General features: G+C 34.7%; 7 protein-coding genes across 10 annotated transcripts; 3 read left to right on the top strand and 4 right to left on the bottom strand.

Annotated features, from left to right (window-relative positions):
* Window positions 1-70: 70 nt before the first annotated feature.
* On the bottom strand, window positions 71-3,882 carry ATG3 (autophagy 3 (APG3)). 3 transcript variants are annotated; one of them, XM_088118541.1, is made up of 10 exons: window positions 3,641-3,882; window positions 3,444-3,514; window positions 2,849-2,950; window positions 2,635-2,741; window positions 2,463-2,548; window positions 2,203-2,254; window positions 1,194-1,364; window positions 972-1,099; window positions 488-601; window positions 73-307 (listed from the first exon to the last, which is right to left on the bottom strand). In XM_088118541.1, the coding sequence occupies exons 1-9, from the start codon at window positions 3,793-3,795 to the stop codon at window positions 508-510; spliced, it is 966 nt and encodes a 321-aa protein (XP_087974667.1). In that variant the 5' UTR covers window positions 3,796-3,882; the 3' UTR covers window positions 73-307; window positions 488-507. The 3 variants fall into 3 exon arrangements, with proteins under 3 accessions (XP_087974666.1, XP_087974665.1, XP_087974667.1); XM_088118540.1 differs by having other exon boundaries at window positions 71-307; window positions 1,299-1,364; window positions 3,444-3,882; XM_088118539.1 differs by having other exon boundaries at window positions 72-307; window positions 3,444-3,882.
* Window positions 3,883-4,472: 590 nt separating this feature from the next.
* On the bottom strand, window positions 4,473-6,364 carry LOC111011430 (gibberellin 20-oxidase-like protein). The gene is made up of 2 exons (XM_022285175.2): window positions 5,898-6,364; window positions 4,473-5,235 (listed from the first exon to the last, which is right to left on the bottom strand). The coding sequence occupies exons 1-2, from the start codon at window positions 6,242-6,244 to the stop codon at window positions 4,617-4,619; spliced, it is 966 nt and encodes a 321-aa protein (XP_022140867.1). The 5' UTR covers window positions 6,245-6,364; the 3' UTR covers window positions 4,473-4,616.
* A 534-nt stretch (window positions 6,365-6,898) lies between these two features.
* Window positions 6,899-9,176, bottom strand: LOC111011697 (gibberellin 20-oxidase-like protein). 2 transcript variants are annotated; one of them, XM_022285563.2, is made up of 2 exons: window positions 8,725-9,176; window positions 6,899-7,473 (listed from the first exon to the last, which is right to left on the bottom strand). In XM_022285563.2, exons 1-2 carry the CDS (start codon window positions 9,066-9,068, stop codon window positions 7,017-7,019), a joined length of 801 nt encoding a protein of 266 aa, XP_022141255.1. In that variant the 5' UTR covers window positions 9,069-9,176; the 3' UTR covers window positions 6,899-7,016. The 2 variants fall into 2 exon arrangements, with proteins under 2 accessions (XP_022141255.1, XP_022141254.2); XM_022285562.2 differs by having other exon boundaries at window positions 6,899-7,611.
* A 1,188-nt stretch (window positions 9,177-10,364) lies between these two features.
* On the bottom strand, window positions 10,365-12,664 carry LOC111011696 (gibberellin 20-oxidase-like protein). The gene is made up of 2 exons (XM_022285561.2): window positions 12,150-12,664; window positions 10,365-11,095 (listed from the first exon to the last, which is right to left on the bottom strand). The coding sequence occupies exons 1-2, from the start codon at window positions 12,491-12,493 to the stop codon at window positions 10,486-10,488; spliced, it is 954 nt and encodes a 317-aa protein (XP_022141253.1). The 5' UTR covers window positions 12,494-12,664; the 3' UTR covers window positions 10,365-10,485.
* A 917-nt stretch (window positions 12,665-13,581) lies between these two features.
* LOC111011544 (hexose carrier protein HEX6-like) lies at window positions 13,582-16,492 on the top strand. The gene is given in 4 exon segments (XM_022285357.2): window positions 13,582-13,812; window positions 14,915-15,237; window positions 15,321-16,156; window positions 16,158-16,492. Coding segments are annotated over 4 exon segments (1,509 nt in total). The 5' UTR covers window positions 13,582-13,676; the 3' UTR covers window positions 16,372-16,492.
* Window positions 16,493-17,159: 667 nt separating this feature from the next.
* Window positions 17,160-20,317, top strand: LOC111011543 (hexose carrier protein HEX6). Its single transcript, XM_022285355.2, has 3 exons — window positions 17,160-18,482; window positions 18,680-19,002; window positions 19,127-20,317. The coding sequence occupies exons 1-3, from the start codon at window positions 18,353-18,355 to the stop codon at window positions 20,189-20,191; spliced, it is 1,518 nt and encodes a 505-aa protein (XP_022141047.1). The 5' UTR covers window positions 17,160-18,352; the 3' UTR covers window positions 20,192-20,317.
* Window positions 20,318-21,009: 692 nt separating this feature from the next.
* Window positions 21,010-24,483, top strand: LOC111011737 (hexose carrier protein HEX6). The gene is made up of 4 exons (XM_022285619.2): window positions 21,010-21,273; window positions 22,436-22,758; window positions 22,821-23,453; window positions 23,936-24,483. Exons 1-4 carry the CDS (start codon window positions 21,129-21,131, stop codon window positions 24,386-24,388), a joined length of 1,554 nt encoding a protein of 517 aa, XP_022141311.1. The 5' UTR covers window positions 21,010-21,128; the 3' UTR covers window positions 24,389-24,483.
* The last annotated feature ends 237 nt before the right edge of the window (window positions 24,484-24,720 follow it).

Genomic DNA, 24,720 nt, shown 5'->3' on the forward strand with positions numbered 1-24,720 from the left:
TTTCAAAATAACAAAATTTCGTACTATAGAGATTAAAAAGAGACCCATCAAAACATGGCTCGACTAATTAAGATGTATATTTTTGACTAAGAAGTCATAAACCCGAATTTCCACATCTACGTATTATTTAACTAAAACTAAATAAAAAGGATGAACGGGAGAGTCCTCATAAAAAAATGTGTAAGTTTCAATCTTTGAACAAGCAGGAAAATACATGAAACTAAAGTGTGAGTATTTACGCAATGAATAAAAGAAATGGGGATCGCTTTCTTATACTGAAGTGCGTACACTCTCCATGGAGATTTCTCTGTAAAACCACACCAACAAGAAGTAAAGAAAAAACAATCAATATCAACTCAAAATAAACTTCTCTCTACAGAACAATTACTCCCAATCCCATAGCCCTTATACAGCAGCCCCCAGAAAGGATCAAAATAAACTAAAGCTGATAATAGGGCAGAAAACAAGAGACAGAGAACTAGCTTACATTATGCATATTGGTGGCTTTCAGATTGGTTGCTTCAGCTCAAAGTCGATGGTGTCACCAAAGTCAATACTTGGAAATACTGAAGCAACGGATTTCAGAAATAGTAAAAGGTACCTGCAAAGCAAAAGAAAATTCACGTATCATTTCTACAACTTCACTTTTGTAACAAGTACCTTTTTTTTTTAAAGGAAAACAATTTCATTCATGGTATGATATTACAAAAGGGATGGTTTTCCGTCCAAGGAAGTTACAAAATAAGTCTCCAATTGCATAGGAGATTTGAAAAGCTATAATGATAAGAAACTTTTCTTACAAGTACCTTTTTTTTATAAGAAAGTAATTTCATTCATGGTATCAGATTACAATAGATGGGTTTGCTTAAATCGATGGCTACTAAATTTAGAACCAAGAAATCAGATCAAAACAAAAGACCAAAAGCATTGACAATATATGATTGTGCAAGGTAAGGAGAATGTGAAATTACTTGCGAACTTCTAGCTCAATCCCACGTGACAAACAGTCATCAACCATTTTCTTCACTGCAGCTCCCTGATATCTTGGGTGTACAGATGCATGCTTCCCAAGCAAATGAGGATGGTCTTCAATAGTTACCTACATATTCAGATTGCAATAGAGTTCTTTTATGGAAAAATTAAATAGCTTCCTTCTGGTGTAGTGATCAATCAAACTTGACTTTTTTAATTACACAGCTTCTGCTTCCTATGCTAATTGGGGTCCCTGTTTGTAGAACTCTTCTCTTTGTTATCTCTTTTTGGGATATCTTACTGTTTTGCCACCAACTATATCTTACTGTTTTGCCTGCGAGATCCCGCCTAACATCTTCAAGAATAAGTTCTGGTTCCAGGCACATCCGATACTGCAAAAATACAACTAAAATGATTGGAAAGGTGAGGAAGATATGGTGTACTTGGGTTAATAATTGTATGATAGCAAGTAGAAACGTGGCTGGCTATTGGATTGCAGATTAATAACATGACGACACATTTCATCAATTGTGCGAAAATATCTATAATTTAATCTTCCTGATGAAGTTTGAGGTCGAAGTCGAAAACATGGGTGAATGTTTTAAAGATGGACCACCTACAAAATTATTTTCTTTCCAGAACTGTTTTCTATATTTTTCATGAAGAAGAAAAGTAAATTGAATTATTGCACCAAATGTGCTAAAGGGATATAGGCAGTGGTAATATAAATGGCCATCCAGGCTGATTGCCGGTGCCAAGACCTGGCCCACCTGGTCATTTAGGTTACAAATTCCTTTTTGAGGGATAGCTTCTGCCAATGGTATGAAACATAATTCATTGTCCTCATTGTGGTGAATAAGTCTTATTTATGGTTCAGTTACAATCCCTTCTCATTTTGTACTACTTTCTACCAGAGTAAAGCAAGCTAAAAGGCAGAGAGTCCTATAATAATTAATTGTAGAACTGTTGAACGGCATACCCACACTGACAACTTTTAGAGATGAAGCCCAGATATGAGGTACATAAATAAAATCAAAGTCAAGTTAATCGGCTGAATCATTACAATAATCTAATATGTGGATGTCAAAATGCATCTTTTTAATATGCAACTTCTTAGGGTAAGAAGGCCTGTTAAAGTCTTCATAATAGACTCAAATACAAGCCACCAACCTATCACAGCCATTCAATTTCAGTAATAAACAGCCAAAACCTGACAGATTAAGTGCAAACCTTATGATATCCAGTAAGCCAAAAACGGGGGGTCTGATAATCTCTGTCATACCTGGAACAACAGGAAATGATGAGATCAACAGATATAGAAAAGATCCATGTGTGACGTGCACCTATAAGAAATTTTTTTCAGATGTATCCTCTGACTAAAATGTGACTAAAACGACAGGTTCTCATATAGAGCAGATTCAACTAATTTTCCATTACAGTACACAATTAATCATCGATAAAGGACCAAAGACATTCAAAAATTATCTCACGTGATGCTAATGTCATAAGTTCGTGGGGATGCGACATCATTGTCTTCAGGCTCATGGACCATGGGGTGAGTAGAATCCTGAGTTCCCTGTGTATACATATGTTGATGACAATCTCAAACACCCAATAACCATCACTTGCATATCTATGGATGCATTGCAATTAAGGACTTACAGAATAGATTCCAATACACTTTTCCATATCAGGAGTATATTCTTTGTTACCAACACCAAAGTACGAATCAGTTAGGAGTGAATGCAAGTTAACCTCCTCCACAGACTCTGTGTATGTTTAAAAATAAAAGAACAGTAATTTAAAACGTATTTAAGATTGATCAATTAGAAGAAATAAGAATAGACGTGAGATATGTTAGATTTCTGGAGCAGACCAGTTGGATTCTCTTGAAAAAGAGGCCGACTGTCATCTTCACCATCATCACCAACAATCATATATTCATCTTCATAAGAGGAAGCCCTTCGCAGACAAGAAACTGAAAAGAAGCTTAGCATTAGTTGGCCACTCTCATAGAAAGACATTCTTTCTATTTAATTTTGTTTTTATTTAAATATGTATGTATGTATATATATATCTTCAAACTTTAATGTTCTGCCAAGAATTTAAGTTTTAATGAATTTGGACATTCTTTCCCATCGTGTCTTAGACGAAAATTTTTCAGTAACTAAGAAAAAAAAAGGACCTTGTTAAGTAGAATGAAAAAGAAAAATCAAGAAACAAATATCAAGTTCTTGGCTAGTGTAGAATGGGACTTACTAGGAAGTATTTTAACTACAACAATGTGGGATTTTGTTGGTCACTAATCGCAAGTATAATCTTAACTTTTGATATTTAAATCATGAATATGGAAGCATTATCCAATTTAAGGGTAAAACCTCCCAAAGAATGGGAACTATCGGCTTTCTTGATGAGTTTAATACATCCAGAGTCCAGAAATGAATAATAAATCAAAAGATAACGCAACTGACCACTTCTTGTGACCAAAAACTGTTTGTGCGATGGTAAATAGGACTTCACTTTGCTCAATTCACCAGAATCCCTAGAAATCGAATGCACGACAGTATTTCCTAAGCAGAAATACTTTCTCGAAAAGGAAACTGTAATAGCATTAAGAGAATCGCGATCTTCGTAAAAAGAAACTAAAGATTTAAGAAAAGCAGAATACCAAGACCAATCGGGGCATTCTGCGATGAGGTGATCGCCGGCGGCGATGAACTCAGGGACAGTGAGGACGACGAGTGATTCTTTGGATTGAGAGATTTTGAGAGAACTCTTGATCTTCTCCACCATGCCTTTAAATCCTTTGAGCCAATTAGCCATCTCTGTGTTCTGTTCTCTCCCGCGATTGGGAAACTTGAAATGGCGGGAAAGCGAGAACTCTCAAAAGTCAAAACGGTCGATTCAGAATTTAACTTCGCGTTTTTGTGAATTAAACGAGCCGTGGACTGCCCTTTTATATATGCTTAAAAATATGAAAATCATTGTTTTTTAGTAAAGTCTAAATCCCAACCCACAATTTGGTTCTATTAAAAAAAAAAAAACCCAACAATTTATCGAGATATATATCTTAATCAGTTAATGGAATCATGTGTAGGTTAAAAAAATCATTATCTTTTACCATGATATTTATAAAAATTAGCATTTTTTATTAATAGAACTCTTTACCGAGCAATAATAAGTATATTTATCTATTGAGTCACATTAGTCAAATCAAACATAGTTGAATGGGTAAGTCTACTAACTCAAAATATAACGTAAAACATATAAAAAAAAAATATATAGTTATGGTATATTTGAAGAAGATGTAATATTTCTTAAAATACATATTAAATTTACGTTGAGGAGTAATCTTTTTATATTGACGACTTCCGATCTAATTATCAAATTATAAATTAATGTTTTAACTATAATGATCAAATATAAAAATGTTTTATTTTATATTTTAATATAATGTTTTCTAAAATACCATGGTATATGAAGTGTAAGTAAAATGAAAATGTCTAATAAAATAACAAACCTAATATTATTCAAAATATAATAATTGATAAATGCAACGAAAGAAATAAAGCAAATGAACATGAAAAAAAAGGCCAAATGGAAGACGTGAAAATAAAACACGAGAGACTATGCTAAGAGAGATATCATCCTACAATTCCAGCAAAGTCTGTTACATTCGCTCCAACTTTTTCATAGTTTTCTCTTGCACCCCTTGGAGTTGCCCTAAATATTCTATATTCTTTTGTCAAAAACGGCTTATAAAGTCTCGCATTCCCTTCCCCAACGACCTCGCTTGGTGCATATATCTCTTTATCATCTTCAAACGACCAAATGAATACCATAGAGAATCTCTTCACACTATTTTGCCTCAAAACAACTCGATGCTCTGCTGATCTCAACTTCTCGTTGCTCCAAGCATGCATAAAATCTCCGATGTTCACCACAAGAGCATCCTCACAAGGCTTTATGTCCATCCACTCTCCTTCTTTGGATCTCATTTGAAGCCCACCAACATGATCTTGAAATAGAATCGTCACGCAACTAATGTCGGTGTGTTTTCCAAGTCCTTCGACTTCTTCTATTTTAACATTTTCGTTGGAGTCTTGAGGAGAGTAGTTGTTCATCCTCAAGTAGCCATCGCAATTACTGAACTCAGAATCATAAAATTTGTTTTCGAAATTATCCCCCAGAATCTTTAATAACAGCTTGACTATCCTTCTTGATATATCAGTCATTTTGCTTCCATATTCCTTCAATAGGTTGCTGCAGACAAATTCAACCCATAGAGGGAGATTAGTTTCAGAAAAAATAATAATAATAAAGAAAATAGAAAATAGGTTAACAAACTTGCCAAAAGAAAAAGGGGGGCTCAGTTGTTTGTTTCTTTGATTTAATTAACCAGCAATGAAATCCTTTTGAAGATAAAATTAGCCACCAAGTAAAACATGCCTTTGATAACTATAATAATTTCAATTTTCATTTTGGAAATATAATTTTTTTTTCTTTATCATTTTCAATATTGAAAAATGTTTGACTAAATGATGGGACTCAAATACAAGCTCTTGAAATCGATAAAATGGGACAGAATTTATAATCTTGACTTTAAATTAAAAAAGAATTAAATAAAATACATTTTTAGTCAGAAAGATAATCTGAACTTAATTTCTATTCAGCCTCTGAATTTAAAAAAGTCATCATTTTTGGTACTCCCTCGAAATTTAAATTTAATTTCAGAAGTGATATAATAAATTTCTGAAGTTAGAATTTAATTTTTATGTAGTCTCAAAGATTCAACTACGACACGAATATAGTTCAATAATAATATTCATCTTCTCAAAGTTTGGAGGTTCGATTTCACCCTATCCCAAATTATTGTACTAAAAAATTGCGACCCCATCCGGAGAACAATTAGAAATCCACCCAACCTGAATTCCGCATCGTGTTTGCCGAGGAGCGTTTCCGTCAAGTGGTGAGCAGATGCAGAGAAGTCCGGTCCCGAAAATTTGAAGCTCTCGTAGAAAGGCGACGCAATAAACCTGGGGATGTAGCACGAAAATCCGACTTTGTTCTTGGTTTCGTGGGGAAGACAAAAGAGTTGATCGGCGATGGAGATGAGTTTCTGGTAAAATTCTTTGGAGACGCCATGGTTTCTGATGTAGAAGAATCCCCATTCGCTGCAGGCCTCTGAAAGAGAAGACAATGCCGATTCACTCAAATCCTCATAAACATCGATCACTGGGAGCTCCACGGTATAGCTTTTGGATTCCGACATTTCTCTCAGTCTCTGAAACCCTAGAAATTGAAATTGGAAATCAAAAATTCAAAATTATGAGTGTAAGAGGCAAGTGTTTCTGAAGATTCTGATTCCGCGAGACATCGTGGATGTGAAATTTGAAATTCTAAGAGATATATATACACGCACACATATAAACCGGTTCGGTTCTTGTTGAAGTACCATTTTATTTATTTTTTAATTTTTTAAATCTCTCATTCTATTCACGTGTTTCACGTTGTTCACGTGAGTGTGACTCCTTTTTCTTTTTTAATTTCTTTTTAATCATGTATTTAATTAATTTTTCTCGATCAACTACTCCACTTCTCTTGCATTTTTTTAAAACTACTATTTATTTCTATGTTTTCTAGATTGAGATTCGAATAACTTATTCCGTTGAATTATGATAATATGCTCTGTTCCTTTATTTTTCATTTTTTCCTCATTTTTCTTTCTTAAAACAACTCGCAACTTTTAAGTACAATCATAAGATTAAAGATATTATTATTTCTTTAAGAGCTCGACGACGTATCATATATATGATGATATCTATAGGAAATAAAATCACATAAATAAATATATGCTTAAAATATTATTTTTTTGTTGTTACCGGAGAGGGGATTGAACCTCTAACTATAAATATAGCAAAATTACTTGATCGTTGGGCTATGCTCATGTTGGCATATGCTTTGATTTTAAATATTGTGATTATTTAACATTATGAACGTTAAAGCAAAAACATATGTTCAAGAGAGACTATCTTTAAGAGATATCATCCTACAATTCCAGCAAATTCTTTTACATTGGCTCCAACTTTCTCATAGGTCCCTCTCGCACCAGTTGCCCTGAACATCCTATACTCTTTTGTTGAAAATGTACGATAAAGCCTCACATTCCCTTCTCCAACGACCTCGCTTGGGGCATATATCTCCTCATCATCTACATATGACCAAAAGAATGCCATAGAGAATCTCTTTACATTTTGCCTCAAAACAACTCGATGTTCTGCTGATCTCAACCTCTCATTGCTCCAAGCTTGCATAAAATCCCCAATGTTCACCACAAGAGCGTTCTCACAAGGCCTTATGTCCATCCACTCTCCTCCTTTAGATCTCATCTGAAGTCCACCAAGTTTATCTTGAAAGAGAATTGTCACGCAGCTAATATCAGTGTGTTTCCCAAGCCCTTCAACTTCTTCATTGGAGTCTCGAGGAGAGTAGTTGTTTATCCTAAGATATCCATCACAGTTTTTGAACTCATAATCATAAAATTTGTTTTCGAAATTATCTCCCAAGACCTTTAGTAATAGCTTGACTATTCTTTTAGATAGGTTAGTCATTTTGCTTCCATATTCCTCTAGTAAGTTGCTGCAAACAAATTCAACTCACAAGAGAGATTATTTTCATAAATAAATGAACGAAGAAGAGGGACATTATGTAAATGAACTTGGTAGAAAGGGGAAAAAAGAAAAAAAAATTATTCGATTGTTTATTTGATGATTTATTTATTTTTAAGTGGAAGATTCTTCGATTTTTTTAGTCACCTCTTAATTAAGTTACATTCAAGTTGGCCGCGAGTTCAAGTTGATACTATGCATTATGAGACCTAAACAAATCAGAATAAAGTATGCTCGATAAATATATTAATTTCTATTATATTTTTTAAAATAAATTTTTTTTACCGTTGTCAATATTAAAAAATATTTTTAAAATTGTTATATTAAAAAAAAAAGATGGTTATATTAACGTTCTCCAAATTATTCTCCCCATCATAAAGAGATATATATCTCTATAACTTTTATTTCCTGTCCTTAACTTTTTTCTTCTCTGTAATCTATTGTAATTACCGTAGTTATAAAATTATACTTTTAACAAAAAATCATTTAATTTTTATTATAAAATTATAATTTGATAATTACCGTACACTCGATTAAAAACATTACTAAACAAAATTTATTTTTCTTCAATTAAGAAATCAGATAACAAAAAGCACAAAACTTTATAAAATAAATTACCAATTTAATCTCTCATTAATTTCAATTTGACCGCATCAAAGTGAGCATCACTAATTGACATACATCTTCAATCAAGAGGTTATGCGTTGTACAAAAAAAAATTCAAATTGACCCCTAAAAATTTAAGAGATGTTTTGAATTTAATTTTAATCTGGTTGATGAAACCTCTCACGAGTAATCTTTGAAATTCATTTATTTTATTTATCTTTCATATATATATATATATATTATAATATATGGGTGAGAATTGAACTCACAACCTAAGTATATATCAATTATCGTATACTTCATTTAGTTTATATAACATATATATATATATATATTTTAATTAATCTCAAAATCACAGGTGACAAATTGAAATATTTAATCATTCGACTTTGTTAAGACTTTTTTTGGAATTGAAAAAAAAAACGCAAACTTATTCTTCCTAAAAAGGGAAAAAACTTATTGGTAATCTATTTCTTACCTAAATTGAGTATTGTGATGGCCGAGGAGCGCTTCCGTCAAGAGTTGAGCAGAGGCAGAGAAGTCCGGCCCCGAAAGCTTGAAGCTCTCAAAGAAAGGCGACGCCGTAAATCTCGGCACGTACGACGAAATTCCGACTTTGATTTTGGTGTCTTGAGGAAGACGAAACAGTTCATCGGCGATGGAGATCAGTTTCTGGTAAAATTCGTCGGAGACGCCATGGTTGGTGATGTAGAAGAATCCCCATTCGTTGCAGGCCGCACAAAGAGAGCAGAGAATCGATTCGCTCAAAGGCTGAGAAAGGTCGATCACTGGAAGCTCCACACAGGTTTGAGATTCCGACATTTGTGAAACCCTAGAAATTCAAATTGGGGATGGAAGAAATTATGATCGGTTTCGAAAATTTTCTCTGATAAATCTGAAAATCCAAATTTCAAAGTAGGTATCTGTACCTTTCGCTCTGATTTTTTAAAAATTAATCCCTCGCACAAAGTCGCAATTCCATCTGGTATAGAGGAAAATGTTTGACTTTTTGTATGGGAGATTTTTCTTTCTTTATTATCGTTTCACATTCTCAGGTTTTTTAAAAACACAAGTATTTGTTAATTATTGTCTAAAGTAACAAAATCTTTTTTTTTTATTCAGAGCAACATTATTTTATTTTTCCTAACTTATATTATAGACATAAATATTAAAAACTAAATTAAGATAAAAAATTTGAATGCTTGATTTAATTCATAGAACTCGAAATAAGAAATGTTACGGAACATGTTAAATTACTAAATTTCAAGAGAGATTTTTTTTTTAATAATTTTTTTAGAATATTACATTATGTATATAAGATGCGTGGATTCGAAGCTAGAGATAAACTAAATTTGAAGTCAGAGAGAAATTAAAGATTATGAATTAATTATGTATCCAACAATTTAGAAGAGGTAAGCAGAATATGGGGACTACTACCTTTAATAAAATTTTCATTTGTCGAAGTCGACTAATGTAACAACTAATATGCTTTAGTGTTGTTTTATGTATATAATATGTATAGTGATGTTTTATTCATATTATATACGTTAGTGGTTTTTTTTTTTTTTTTTATAGAAAAATATACATTAATGGTGTTTTATTCATATGATCTACGTTAGTGGTGTTAATTAGTAGACTAACGATTTTTTCTGGAGGTTTTTTTTTAATACCATAGTAGGTTGAGATGTAGATTCAAACTTGCGATCTTTTAGTTGAAATCGAGAGACAGATGCTCATGTTGACAATTATTGGCGTGTATATATATAATATGGGTAGTGGTGTTTGAAACATATGATATTAGTGGTGTTGATTAGTAGACTATATTGTAAAATAAATATTGTGATTATTTTATTATAAATTTTAAAGTACAATTCTTATGTTTAAGAGAGACTTATCTTGAGAGAGAATATCATCCACTTTCTTATAATTTCGAACTTTTACACTAGAACTACTTGTTCTAAATATAATGTACCGATCTTTTGTCGAGGACGGAAGTTTTTATCGCCCTACTTTAACCTTTCAACTAAGAAAGTTCTTGATAACTTAACTATTGAATCATACTAGCATAAAAATAGTGAACTAAGAAAATATATTAAGAATGACATTCACACAATCAAATAGCACATCAATAATAATATGTTGAGATTCAATTAGAAGTCATATAGGCACAGTTGAAAGAAAAATACATAACTACGTTGTAAAAATTTATGCTCGACATTTTAAGAGATTGGGAAAGAAATCATCCTACAATTCCAGCAAAGTCTTTTACTGTGGCTCCAACTTTTTCGTAGTTCCCTCTTGCACTGGTAGCCCTAAACATTTTATACTCTTTAATCGAAAATGGTCGATAAAGCCTCACATTCCCTTCTCCAACAACTTCACTCGGGGCATATATCTCTCTATCATCTACATATGACCAAAAGAATGACATAGAGAATCTCTTCACATTCTGTCTCAAAACAACTCGATGCTCTGCTGATCTCAACCTTTCATTGCTCCAAGCTTGCATAAAATCCCCAATATTCACCACAAGAGCGTCCTCACAAGGTTTTATATCCATCCACTCTCCTCCTTTCGATCTCATTTGAAGTCCGCCGACGTTGTCTTGGAATAGAATTGTCACGCAGCTAATGTCGGTATGCTTCCCAAGTCCTTCGATTTCTTCTACTTTGTCTTCTTTGTTGGAGTCTCGGGGAGAATAATTGTTTATTCCCAAATTACCTTTACAATTGCTAAACTCAGAATCATAGAATTTGTTTTCGAATTTGTCTACTAAGATCTTTAGTAATAACTCTACTATTCTTTTTGATAGGTTATTCATTTTGCTCCCATATTCCTCTAGCAGGTTGCTGCAAACAAATTCAACTTACAGAGAGAGATTAGTATCAGAAACAAAAGAATGAAGAAAAGAGAACATCCTGTTAATGATAGCTTTCTATTTTTACTTTTAAAAATAAAATTGTTGGATAATTTTCAGTATTTAAAACTGTTTTTAAAATTGTAATTTTCAAATTTTCATTCTTTTACATTACCTCTCAATTATTTTATCCCTCATTTTCTACCTTAAGGGTACATATAAACTCTATAACTTTTAATTCATTCTCTTCATTTATTTATTTCTTTTTAGTTCAATAACTGTGTCGTGGGAATGTTAAAAAAAATAATTATTATATTGTGAGATATGAACCATTAATCTTTAAGATGATAATTATTGTCTTTATCTTATTCATAAAATTATGTTCAATTTAACTTTTCTAATCTTTTCCTCTCTCAAATGTTTTTGTAAACGTTGTAATTATAAGCTTATAAAATTATACTTACGAAACAAAGAAACATTATTATTATTATTTTTTTTTTTGGAGAAAAGAAACATCTAGTTTTTAATATCAAAACAAGATTTACTTTTTATAATTAAAATACAATAATTATAATTAGATAATTACTTTATACTCAATTAAATACCACTAATAAACAAAATTTATTCGTATTTTGTAAGAAAATAAGATTAAAAAAGAGAGGAAGGAAAGAAAATAAGCTTGATAAAATTAAAGTCATATTACAAATTTAATCTCTTTGAACTTAGTTTCAATTTCGTATCCATGATTATGAAATTTTCAATTTAATCCCTTTGATTTGGTAAAATTCACAAATCGTCCCCCAAACTGTTTTGTACCCAGCCGAACACCTACTCATTTTTCTCTAGTTTTTACTAAAATCTACACTCTAATACAGGTAATTCGATCTCCCGATTCACGTATTGTACTAAAAATAATCAAATTTTAACAAAGTTATAACTTATAACATATGTTTGATTGACGAAATTGAAATTAATAGAACTAATTTAAAAATTATATTATTGATATTTCGGCGCTTTTTTTTTCCTAATTTTTTTTTTAATCTCACCTGAATTCTGTATTGGGATGGTCGAAAAGCGCTTCCGTCAAGCTGTAAGCAGATGCAGAGAAGTCCGGCCCCGCAAATTTGAAGCTCTCAAAGAAAGGCGACGCCATAAACCTCGGCACGTAACACGAAATTCCCACTTTGTTTTTGGTTTCTTGAGGAAGACGAAACAGTTCATCGGCGATGGAGATGAGTCTGTGGTAAAATTCTTTGGAGACGCCATGATTTCTGATGTAGAAGAATCCCCATTCGTTGCACGCCGTCGTAAGAGAAGACAGTGCCGATTCACTCAAATCCTCATAAACGTCGATCACTGGGAGCTCCACACAGGTTTGAGATTCCGACATTCCTCTCTCTCTCTAACCCTAGAAATTTAATTTGGGAATCAAAATTGTGATCGGTAATCGGTTTTAAAAAATTTTCTGTATGGCTGAAATTCCAAAGTTGTATCGGTCCATTTCGTTTCCTTTTTTTTTTTCCTTATAAAACTAAGTCCCTCACAAGGCAAGCTTTGACTTTGGATTAAATTAAAGGCCATGATACATGATGATGAAACACTTTTTTTTTCCTTTAGTTCAACGAATGGAAGAATGTGATCGAATCTTTGATTGAGATCGAACGGTTATAAGTTTGAAGCCATTATAAAAAGATTGAACTACAATTATCATCGTCTTTTAAATTCGACAAATATGACGTAGATTCAAAATTATGACTCACAAAAGAATTGTAGACTCATGTTTGGCAACGTTCTCCAATCAAAACAAGTTTCTTATTTCTTATATCCATTTCTAATTTGTTTCAAAATATAAATAAGAAGATTATGTTTTATCACACTTGAATTTGTGGATGTTGAGATGCTGCAATTCTATTATATTTATTTTATGTAAATGTTTTAATACAGTGGAGGTTAATTAATTTTTTTTATCCAATGGGAAGCTTTTTTTTTTAATTTCAAATGGGAAGCAATTATATTTTCATAGATTTCTAATATAACAAAAGTTAACCTTAGTTTTTTAGTTCAAATTCTATCTCTTATCTCTAAATTTTCATACATATTTTTTAGCTCCTAGACTTTACATAAATTATATATATATATATATATAATACTTGAGAGATATATATAAACAAATTAGAATTTTTGTTAGTAAACATGAAAATAAATAGCAATGATAAAAGAAGGTATTTATTTTAATGTAAAGCTTAAATAGTAAGCTTACAAGTTCTATATATTAAAAACAAGTCAACATGAGCGTTTAGTAGAAGATTATCACGCTTTACGATAAACATTGTTTCTATCGCAAGCACACCTTATAGTTGTTAGTGACTACAGAAAATAAAGTCTGTTTCACCAATTTTCAACATTCAAAGCAACCCATTAATAATATCATTGACTAATATGACACTATATTTATTCATTGATGTTGATCTCTATATGCATATACAAGTCAAGACTGGCTGCCAAAAACTAAAATTTATTCTTCTTCGATGCTATAAATCTCTCTCTATAGAAGACGCAATTAAGATCTAACAATGGCAGCTGGTGGTTTTGTGAAAAGCACAGAAACTGGGGAACATTATAAGGGCAGGGTGACCTTATTTGTGGTTCTCTCTTCTATGGTCGCTGCCATGGGGGGACTTATTTTTTGCTACGACATTGGAATTTCAGGTCTCTCCTCTTATATTCTCCTCTACTCTTTTTTTTTTTGTGAAATTTGTGGAGTAGCTATACAAAATATGTTTGGATAACTGTTGGATCAACTTTATGCACAGTTAACAATACATCGGTCGTTGTCGACTCAACTAATTAAGACAATCTATTTTTTTATTAAAAGTTGTTTGACTCTCTCCAATCTCACCAATTATTGAACTAAAAACATCACAAAATTATCTTATTAGAATTTTACATTTTGTTTTTAATAAGTTAACCCATCACTTCTAGCAAATGTGAGCATAGTTTAGTTAAAAAATCTTTCAATCTTTCACCTCACATTTGTTGTACTAAAAAAACAAGTTTCTTAACATCTGATGTTTGATCTTTTCGGTCACTTTTCGTTTTTTAGAATTCACTTTACTCCTTTTATTTTTTTTTCTCTATTACTCTTGCTCCCAAAGATTATATAGTATATATCTCGATTATATTGAGTCATGTATTTGTATATGTTACCTTGGTCTAAGCTAAAAAGAAAAAAAAAATTATTTTTTCTAGTACAAATGTGAGTGGGGGATCGAACTCACTAACTTCTTAATTGAAGATATATGTCAATTATTATTGAGCAATACTCCCGGAGAAGAGGAAAAAAAGTTACTATTTTGAAAACTAAGTAAATCTGACTAATTATATATTATTACCATGTTTGGTTAATAAAAACATAAAATAAATTTGTTTTTTTAGTTCAATTATTAAAGTGCTGAAAATCAGAGATTTTAATTCCTTTCGAACTAAAAATAAATCCTCAGTCTCCAAATTTTGTAAAATTTTTACGTTTAATCCTATTTTAGACCGATGATAAAAGAGAATTCTGTAACAAGTACTATATAATGTTAGAGAGAGTATTTGTAGAAAGTTTGAGAAATACTATACAGATTTTCAATGTGTAGAGTTATCGAAAACTAGAATCGAGAATCAAATGGAACAATTGTTTAGATTCAAGAATCAAAATCGCATTTTTTTATCTAAATCCTAACACGTTCATCGATCGAAATTATATTGGAATGTGGAAGAAAAAAAGTAGAACTGTGTATGGATGAACAAACCTTGATATATGAAGGTGGAGTGACATCAATGGAGCCATTTCTGAAGAAATTCTTCCCAGGAGTTGACAGAAAGATGAATGAAGACAAAGAAATAAGCAATTACTGCAAATTCGACAGCCAACTTCTGACCTCCTTCACTTCTTCCCTCTACATTGCCGGCCTTCTCTTCACCTTCTTTGCTTCCTCCGTCACCAGAGCCTACGGAAGAAAGCCCTCCATTATCATCGGCGGCGCGGCCTTTCTCGGCGGCGCCGCCTTGGGCGGGGCTGCCTCCAATGTCTACATGCTTCTTCTCGGCCGCATATTGCTCGGAATCGGCGTCGGCTTTACTAATCAGGTTCTTTTCAGAGTGGTTTAATCAATTTGTTTTCTAATTGAGAAATAATTGGAATTGGAATGTGATTGGTTTATTTTCATCAGGCGATTCCACTGTATCTCTCGGAAATGGCACCGCACAAATACAGAGGAGCAATCAACAATGGCTTCCAACTCTGCGTTGGAATCGGCGTTCTCTCGGCTAATCTCATCAATTTCGGAACCGAAAAGCTAAAGAACAGCGCAGGCTGGCGAATCTCCTTGGCTTTGGCTGGGGTTCCCGCGTCGCTCTTGACCGTTGGTTCGATTTTCTTACCCGAGACGCCCAATAGCCTGATTCAACGCTGCGATGAGCATCAAAAGGCCAAGAAAATGCTGCAGCGTATCCGTGGCACGGAGGATGTTGACGCGGAATTTGAAGATCTCGTGAAAGCAAATGCAACGTCGAGGACGATCAAGAAACCGTTCGTGAAAATTACTCAACGGAAGTATAGGCCCCAGCTTGTGATGGCCATAGCGATTCAGTTTTTCCAACAAGTAACTGGGATCAATGTCATTTCGTTCTACGCGCCGATTCTTTTTCGAACTGTTGGTTTAGATGAAAGTGCTTCACTGTTGTCGGCAGTCATGACTGGGCTTGTGGGTACTGTTGCGACCTTCGTTTCGATGCTTATTGTGGATAAGCTTGGCCGCAGAGTTCTGTTCACTATTGGGGGAATTCAAATGTTTGTCTCGCAAATTGTGATTGGAAGTGTAATGGCTGCTCAACTAGGCGATCATGGTGGGCTGAGTAAAGGGTATGCGTATTTGGTTCTTGTTTTAATCTGTATTTATGTTGCTGGTTTTGCTTGGTCTTGGGGTCCTCTTGGTTGGTTGGTTCCGAGTGAGATTTTTCAGTTGGAGATTAGATCTGCGGGGCAGAGTATCACTGTGGCTGCAAATTTTTGCCATAGCTCAGAGTTTTCTCTCTATGCTTTGTCACTTGAAAAGTGGCACTTTCTTCTTCTTTGGTGGGTGGGTTTTGATTATGACTGCTTTTGTGTTGCTTTTCTTACCGGAGACTAAGAATATTCCCATTGAGCAAATGGATAGAATTTGGATGGAGCATCGGTTTTGGAATAAAATTGTAGTGGAACCAGGACAAGAGCTTCAGTAACAACGTCCCAAGTTAAAATGAAATTACAACCACAGCTTTTATGATAAAGCATATCTTCAGAATAAGATAGTTCGCTTTTGGAAACATCTTTACATTTATAATAGATGGACTAATTTACACACTAACTGGCTGCTGAGGCATGATGTTGAATACTGGTGATTGAATTAGTTTTCCTTTCCATGTCGAAAAGAAAAACATTTTTCTCCACATATTGTAAGATGGATAGTTCTGTGGTGGTTATTTATACACGTAATGATTGAACAAAATTGTATCTGCAATAGAACTGCAGAGACTTCAACATCTATAAACATCACATCACATGTACGACGCTACACCATAACTAGGCGTCGCTGGTCCCGTTGAACCCGGGTTTCTCTTGACTTAATATTAGCAGAAGCAATGGTGGGATCACTAAAATAGAGTGAGAACTGAGAAGCAAGCAACTAAATGGGGAAATTACCTGGTTTGCTGGCCTTTCTTGTGTGATTGCATCTACTGGAGGTCTTGTGTATTTGGCTATGACATTGGAGTTTGAAGTCTCATTTTTACTAGTAACACGGGGCATTCTTGTAAAAACAGTCTCATAGGAGCATGTTGAGGAAGATGGAATACTTTCTGGAATATCCTTACAGTTTGAAAACTCTACACCTTCATTTATTGGAGGTGAAGCTTTTAATTCTGTACTGGTAGCATATTACTTGGAGTTGGGGTTGGTTTTATAATCCAGGTATAAACTACCTTGATCTTCATCTTCAGTTTTATATTTTCTTTGATATATATCTTCTATTTGCCTGATTACTCATTTGAATTGAATAATGGTAAGAAATTAAAGCAATTCATTGCATTTACTTGACTAAGTAGTGTGGTAGATATTTACTGGTTAGAGTGCGTATATTCAGTATTTATCCATCTGCTTCCATATCATATTAGTTAGTCAAATAATATTTAATAACTTCCTAAAGTTACTAAGTTGTAAATTTCTTGAAGTTTGAGTGGATGAACACAATTTCTAGATAGTTATTACAATGTCACTAGAATTTTTTTCCTTGTTGTTTGACATATACATCAAGAGAGAATTTTTTACTGCATTTTTCCAACTATGCCACTAGAAAAACAAAGGAATGGAAGAAAAAATAACAGTGCAAGATGCAACCTTTTATCTTTTTTGAACACGATATGAACTCATTGATGAAATGCAAAGATACAACAAAAGTTCAAAGGAAAGAAACTCCAAAAAGATTGAAAAAACGGAAAAAGAAAAGAAAATTCAAAGTTGTAGAAAGATTGCAACCTGGCTTTAAACTTTAAAGAACAAAAATAAATAAATAAAATGCAAGCCCTCCAAAATACAGAGATATGGATCAACAAAGATAAGAAGAACCTTCTCCAAGTCTTGCTCTGGAAATAGACAACAGAAAGAAAAGACCTCTCCATGAAAACAAACCGCCTACTAATAAGATACCAAAAAACAAAAAGATGGCAACAAAATGATGCAATATTTTATCAAAATCTCTTTCCTTTTCAATCTCATTTCTACCTTTTGCTATGCAAAAAGCCAGCTGGTCCTGCTCAATTTGTATTGTTATGCCATGTGATAAAGATGGCCAAGTATGAGGCCTAACCCATCAACTTCCATATTCAACCACATCTGTTTTTTGAATATTCTTTCACAATGACTTTTACACTCCTGTTTTATACAAAATGTAGCTATCAAAATAAATGCTGATCTGGATTAGTTTAGGAAGACACCTCCAATCTACAACGTGGACTCAATGAAGACTTACTTTAGATTTGGATTACTGGCTCTTTCTTTTCCAATGTGAGCTGTTTGAAATCTTTTGTCGCAATAAGAAAAATTCCAATGATACTGGACTCTCCACAAGTATGAGAATTTCAAAGCCTTACCTACATATATTGCCCCACAGTTTCCTCTACAAGTAATTTCAGACTTAACTTACTCTACAACTTGGACTCAGCAGCCATGGCAGTGGGACTAGCTATACCAAGTGAAGGTGGCGAATACAATGGCAGAATGACTCCTTTTGTTGTTCTATCTTGCATGATGGCTGCCATGGGAGGTGTTATCTTTGGCTATGACATCGGAAATTCAGGTATCATTAACTAAAACAAATGAACATGGGCTCTTATGATTATATTGAAAATATAATTTTTGTATTCCCTCAAGAAAGTTATGACAATGGTCCAGAAAATTTGAGCTCTCTGTAATGGAAAATACAAGTCATATCAGAAGCCATTCATCTTAGTTTAATAATTCATTAATTTTCTTCAATGCTTCATTATTGTTCAGGTGGTGTAACTTCGATGGAGCCGTTTTTGAATAAATTCTTTCCTGCGGTAGACAGTAAGATGAGAGGGAGTACCAAGTCTGGCAATTACTGCAAGTTTGATAGCCAACTCTTAACCTCCTTTACATCTTCTCTCTACTTGGCTGGCTTTGTTTCTTCTTTCTTTGCCTCTTCAGTCACTCAAACCTACGGCCGAAGGTTGTCTATCCTCATTGGAGGTGTTTCTTTCCTTATTGGTGGAGTTGTTGGTGGTGCAGCTCTCAATGTATACATGGTAATCCTCGGTCGCATCTTGCTCGGAGTGGGGGTCGGTTTTGGGAACCAGGTAAACTTCATAACATATAATTCAGATATGCTAGTTTTTTTTATCCAAAATATCTGCCCAAGTTTGTGAGGAAATCAAGTTTTTGCATGAGTAGAAATTTACCTCAATAACCTGCACGTTGCAGGCAGTTCCATTATATCTAGCTGAAATGGCACTTCCCAAGTATAGAGGAGCAATCAACAATGGCTTCCAATTCACCGTCGGTCTCGGGGCAATATCTGCCAATCTAATTAACGTTGGTGCTGAAAAGATAAAAGGTGGTTGGGGCTGGCGGATCTCTTTAGGCATGGCTGCTGTCCCGGCTTTGATTTTGACATTAGGCGCATTACTTCTCCCCGAGACGCCCAATAGCCTTATCCAACGTAATGAAGACCAGGAGAAGACGAAGCTTCTGCTACAGCGTATTAGAGGAACACCTGATGTTCAAGAAGAACTTGATGATCTGATCAAAGCAAGTGCAGACTCCGGAAACAGAGATAGCCCATTGAAGAAAATTACTCAAAAGAAGTTCAGACCACATCTCATAATGGCAATCTCCCTACCATTTTTCCAACAACTTACAGGAATCAACGTCATTGCCTTTTATGCACCAGTACTATTCAGAACACTTGGTTTGGGCGAAAGTGCATCACTATTATCTGCTGTTATGGTCTCGCTCATCGGCACAAGCTCGACATTCATATCAATGCTTACCGTCGACAAGTTCGGGAGGCGATTCATGCTCTTGTTCGGAGGGATTCAGATGCTCGTGACCCAAGTGACGATTGGAGGCGTTTTGGCAGTTCATTTGGGAGATCATGAAAAAATGAGCAAAGGGTATGCATATTTGGTTCTAACCATGATAGGCATTTTTGTGGCTGGGTTCAATTGGTCTTGGGGGCCAGTGGCTTCGTTGATTTCAAGTGAGATTTTTCCTCTAGAAATCAGATCAATTGGGCAAAGTATTAGTGTGGCATTGAGCTTTCTCTTCACTTTCGTTATTGCTCAAACTTTTCTTGCAATGCTCTGCCACTTCAAGTCTGGAATCTTCTTCTTCTTTGGGGGATGGCTGCTGCTTATGAACCTGTTTATATACCTTCTTCTACCAGAAACAAAGAAGATCCCAATTGAAAAGATTGAGAGAGTATGGAGGGAGCATTGGTTTTGGAAGAACATTGTGAAGGAAAATTGTGTTGGATCCAAAATTTGAAGCCCCTCTTGAATTCTATAAGATCATATAATAAGAACGTGGGCAAAATATTAGTAGAATATTTTCAAATTATGTCGTTTGTAGTTGCCTCATAATTTATATTATAACTTCTTCTCTTTATTGAAATTAGTTTCTAATAATTAGAATTACGAGGATATTTTACGGACACCATTTCATTAAGAAAACACTTAAAACATAAAAGAAAAATGAATCTCGTTGAATTTATTTGATAGAGTGAATTTGAAAATAAGAAACTAATGAATCTCGAGAAACAAGCCTATGCCTATGATTTGGTTGATATAAATTTTGAAATTTTCAAATGTATGTATTTTCTCTCGTTGGGATAAGATTCTGATATTCGAAATTATTTAATGGATGACGAGGCTTAAAGGATATGGTTTTTGCCTTATTTTATTTTCTGGGTGTATAATATATAATTTCCCTTTTCACGAACTTTGACTTACACGGAAAGTTTTTATTATTTAATTCATTTTTACAAACTCCAATATTCAATTTTGTTTGTAATAAACATGCCACGTGTCTATTGTGCGAACGGAACCTTTTTCTCTTTATCCCCATACTAAAAATAAAAAAATAAATCAGCAGTAAATAATTAAATTAAAGGGATAAAATGCAAGGATTTGATTGAATATTAGCCAATACCTCATTAATTTCCATAAACGACAAGAAAACAATAAAAAGCGAGCATAGTAATACAAGTCAAAATAGGAACAGTTTTGAAAACAATTTTATTAAAATAGAAATATTTATGAATGGCCCATAAATCTGCAACTCTCGTACACACACACACACACACACATATATATTTTGTGCTCTCTGTCACCATAGTCAACCAAGTCTGCTCCTCTCTCTCTGATCTCTGTGATCTGAAGAAATTAGGAGAAGAAGAAGAAGAAGAAATTAGGGTTTAGGGTTTATGGCAGGGGGAATGGGGATAAGAAATAGTGATGAGGGAGATGGAGGAGGGCAATACAATGGGAAAATGACTTCATTTGTGGTGCTTTCATGTATGATGGCAGCCATGGGAGGTGTTCTCTTTGGCTATGACATTGGAATTTCAGGTTCTCTCTCTTCCCTTGAAATTCTACACCACAGTTTACACACACATATAATATATATAGTACTCTTCCATTGATTTGGGTCTTTTCAAACTTATTGATTCTCCTTCATTAGCTTTAGCTAGTGGGAGAAATTAGAATCCAAAACCATTTCAAAAGAAGTTGATTCAGATTAGATTTAGAAGTGAAAATTCCAATCTACTAGTTTGGGTAGAAATGATTTAACATGGTCTTAAGGATGATTGCAAGCTCATCATGTGGTTAGGTGGCCATTCTCACACTCATGCTTTTGTTATTGATTATTAGTTTGCGTGGAAGATTTTTGTATGATGGGGTGGTTACCAACATTTAATATTATTTTTTTTTTCAAGAGTCCGGATTTTAGAAGCAAGAACCGCTTAAACTATACCCAAAAATAAGTCATCTTCTAAATTTTGAAAAAAAAAAAAAAAATTGAAGAGAAATAAATGTGGAGCTAATTGTGTGGTTGGTTAGGTCATATAGAATCTTAGGCAAAGGAATTCATCATACCATATATCATATGTGGGTGTGAATTATTAAAAAAATATGCACACTACTTGGCTGCTTTTTGGGCTCTTTTTTTGCACCTTGGAATTTTAGGACCAATGAGTGATGACTAAAACTTGTAGGGCCACCCAAAGAAAAATAACTCATCATTATTTCATTTTATAAAATTGAGAAATATGGCCATTAATACTTTTTTCTTTATCTAATTCATACCCTCATTAAAACTTATAAATCTGAAGATTTTTTCTTCAACCAACTAATATATTATACAAAATTCAACTAAACAAAATACTAAAATGTCCAAAAATCAAATCACAAAAACATTTGAACATAGTCACAAAATCTAGTTGAAAAATAATACTCAAGCTTTGAAAACTAAATCTAAATAATAATTTAAATCATACTCAAAGTTTGAGATCAAAGCATAAGAGAACTAAAGAGATGGATCAAAAAAGTCTCATTGTGTCTATCACTAATCACCGATCTATAATCAATGAATAAATAAAATAACTGGACTAATCAAATGTAATAACTGCATAACTTGAAGTGTAGGATTTAATTTTCAACATAAAATTTTGATCATCGGAACAAGAACAATAATGAAGAGCAGTTTAATGATTATAATTTACTCTTGCAGGTGGAGTGACGTCAATGGAGTCATTTCTGAAGAAATTCTTCCCAGAAGTGGACAGAAAGATGAAGGCAGACACAGAGATAAGCAATTACTGCAAATTCGACAGCCAACTTTTGACCTCCTTCACTTCTTCTCTCTATTTGGCTGGTCTTCTCGCTTCCTTCTTCGCCTCCTCCGTCACCAGAACTCTTGGCCGGAAACCCTCCATTCTCTTCTCCGGCGTCGTTTTCATCGCCGGCTCCGCCCTCGGCGCCGCTGCTTTCAATCTCTACATGCTCATTGTTGGCCGTGTCTTGCTCGGGGTCGGAGTTGGTTTTGCAAATCAGGTACTTTTTGGTGCGAATTCTGATATTCTTTCGATTCCTTTACAAATTTGATGCATTTGCAGGCCGTGCCATTGTACCTCTCTGAAATGGCACCCTCGAAATACAGAGGAGCAATCAACAACGGCTTCCAATTCAGCGTCGGACTTGGAGTTCTGGTGGCGAACTTAATCAACTTCGGCACCCAGAAGATCAAATCCGGCTACGGGTGGCGGATCTCGCTGGCCATGGCCGCATTCCCAGCTTCCATCTTAACCCTCGGCGCCCTCTTCCTCCCGGAAACCCCCAACAGCCTCCTCCAGCGCGGGAGTGCCCGCCAAGTGGTCGACGAAATGCTCCAACGAATCCGCGGCACCCCCGATGTCCAACTCGAGCTCGAGGACCTCATCAGGGCCAGCGAAACGGCGAAATCCATCAGCAGCCCGTTCAAGAACATTCTGATGAGGAAGTACAGGCCCCAGTTGGTGATGGCCATCGCCATACCCTTCTTCCAACAGGTCACTGGAATCAATGTCATTGCCTTCTACGCGCCGATTCTGTTCAGGACTATTGGGTTGGGGGAAAGCGCTTCCCTGTTCTCAGCAATCATGACGGGGGCCGTGGGGCTTGTCACTACCTTCATATCCATGCTCGTGGTTGACAAATTGGGGAGGAGACTTCTGTTCATATCCGGCGGCGTGCAGATGTTTGTGTCACAGGTTGGTTTAAAAACTTCAGCTATTAATTAAGATACTTTGATCATCCATTATAGACTAATATATTATTGGTAAAATAATCCAAGTTTAAAAAAGTGAGAGAAGAAATGGTTCAAAAGGTTTTTGGAGTCAAAATGAGCACTTCGGGCAACTCATCATGACCTCAAATAGATGGATCAAAAAGTGCATTTTACCCTGTATTATTCATGGGTTACGTGAGGAGTAGCTTTTTGTATCTCAACGTCCCTAGCATGTCTCCTTAAATACTCGTTCGGGTTTGTTGGATTCTCGTAACATCTCAATATTCATGAGTTCCATCCCAGAATGAGTATAAGCAGATCTCTGATAACATCTTAATATTCATGAATTCCATCTCAAAATCAGTATTATTAGATCTTTCGATACGGGATCTTATATATTTGGCCAATTTTAGCAAAGTTTGTGAACAGTACTACTTATTTCTATATATTCTTGAACACGTACAGATCATAGTTGGGGGGTTGCTGGCGGCGCTGCTGGGGGACCATGGCACGGTGGAGAAAGGCTACGCCTATTTGCTGCTGGTTATGATATGTGTGTATGTGGCTGGATTTGGGTGGTCGTGGGGGCCATTGGGGTGGCTGGTGCCTAGTGAGATATTTCCATTGGAGATCAGGTCTGCGGGGCAGAGTATTACAGTGGCAACCAGCTTCGTCTTCACCTTCATTATAGCTCAGACTTTCTTGGCCATGCTGTGCCACTTGAAAGCAGGTATTTTCTTCTTTTTTGGGGGTTGGGTGGCCGTCATGACTGTGTTTGTCTACTATTTTCTGCCGGAGACCAAAAACTTGCCCATTGAGAAGGTGGAGAGGGTGTGGACACAGCACTGGTTTTGGAAGAGGATTGTTGGGGAAGATGATGGTGGTGAACACAGCAAAGTGGGCAATTTTCATTCGTGAGAATTTATACACATGTTAGCGAGAACCTACCATATGATTGAGAATTTTATACAACTGGGTATACCATATATGAGATATTAAGTTAAATTTCTGTATGATTTGATCCTATACCGTATATCGAGACAACTACATTGAATAATTTTTCATACAAGCAGATGGAGGTGGGAGAATTCTACCTCGAACCTAGCTTGTTTGGGTAGTAAGAAAAGAACATCTCAAGGTAAATGGACGTGAGAAGTCCTAGAGTAAAAATTCAATTTATTGTTCGTCATAGTTCAAATGTTTAGTGGTGCTTCTCTAATCGTAGACTTAAATTCTCTTATGTAATATTT

This window comes from Momordica charantia (assembly GCF_013281855.1).
Source record: "Momordica charantia cultivar OHB3-1 chromosome 10 unlocalized genomic scaffold, Mcharantia_2.0 BLBB01000010.1, whole genome shotgun sequence".
NCBI lineage: Eukaryota > Viridiplantae > Streptophyta > Magnoliopsida > Cucurbitales > Cucurbitaceae > Momordica > Momordica charantia.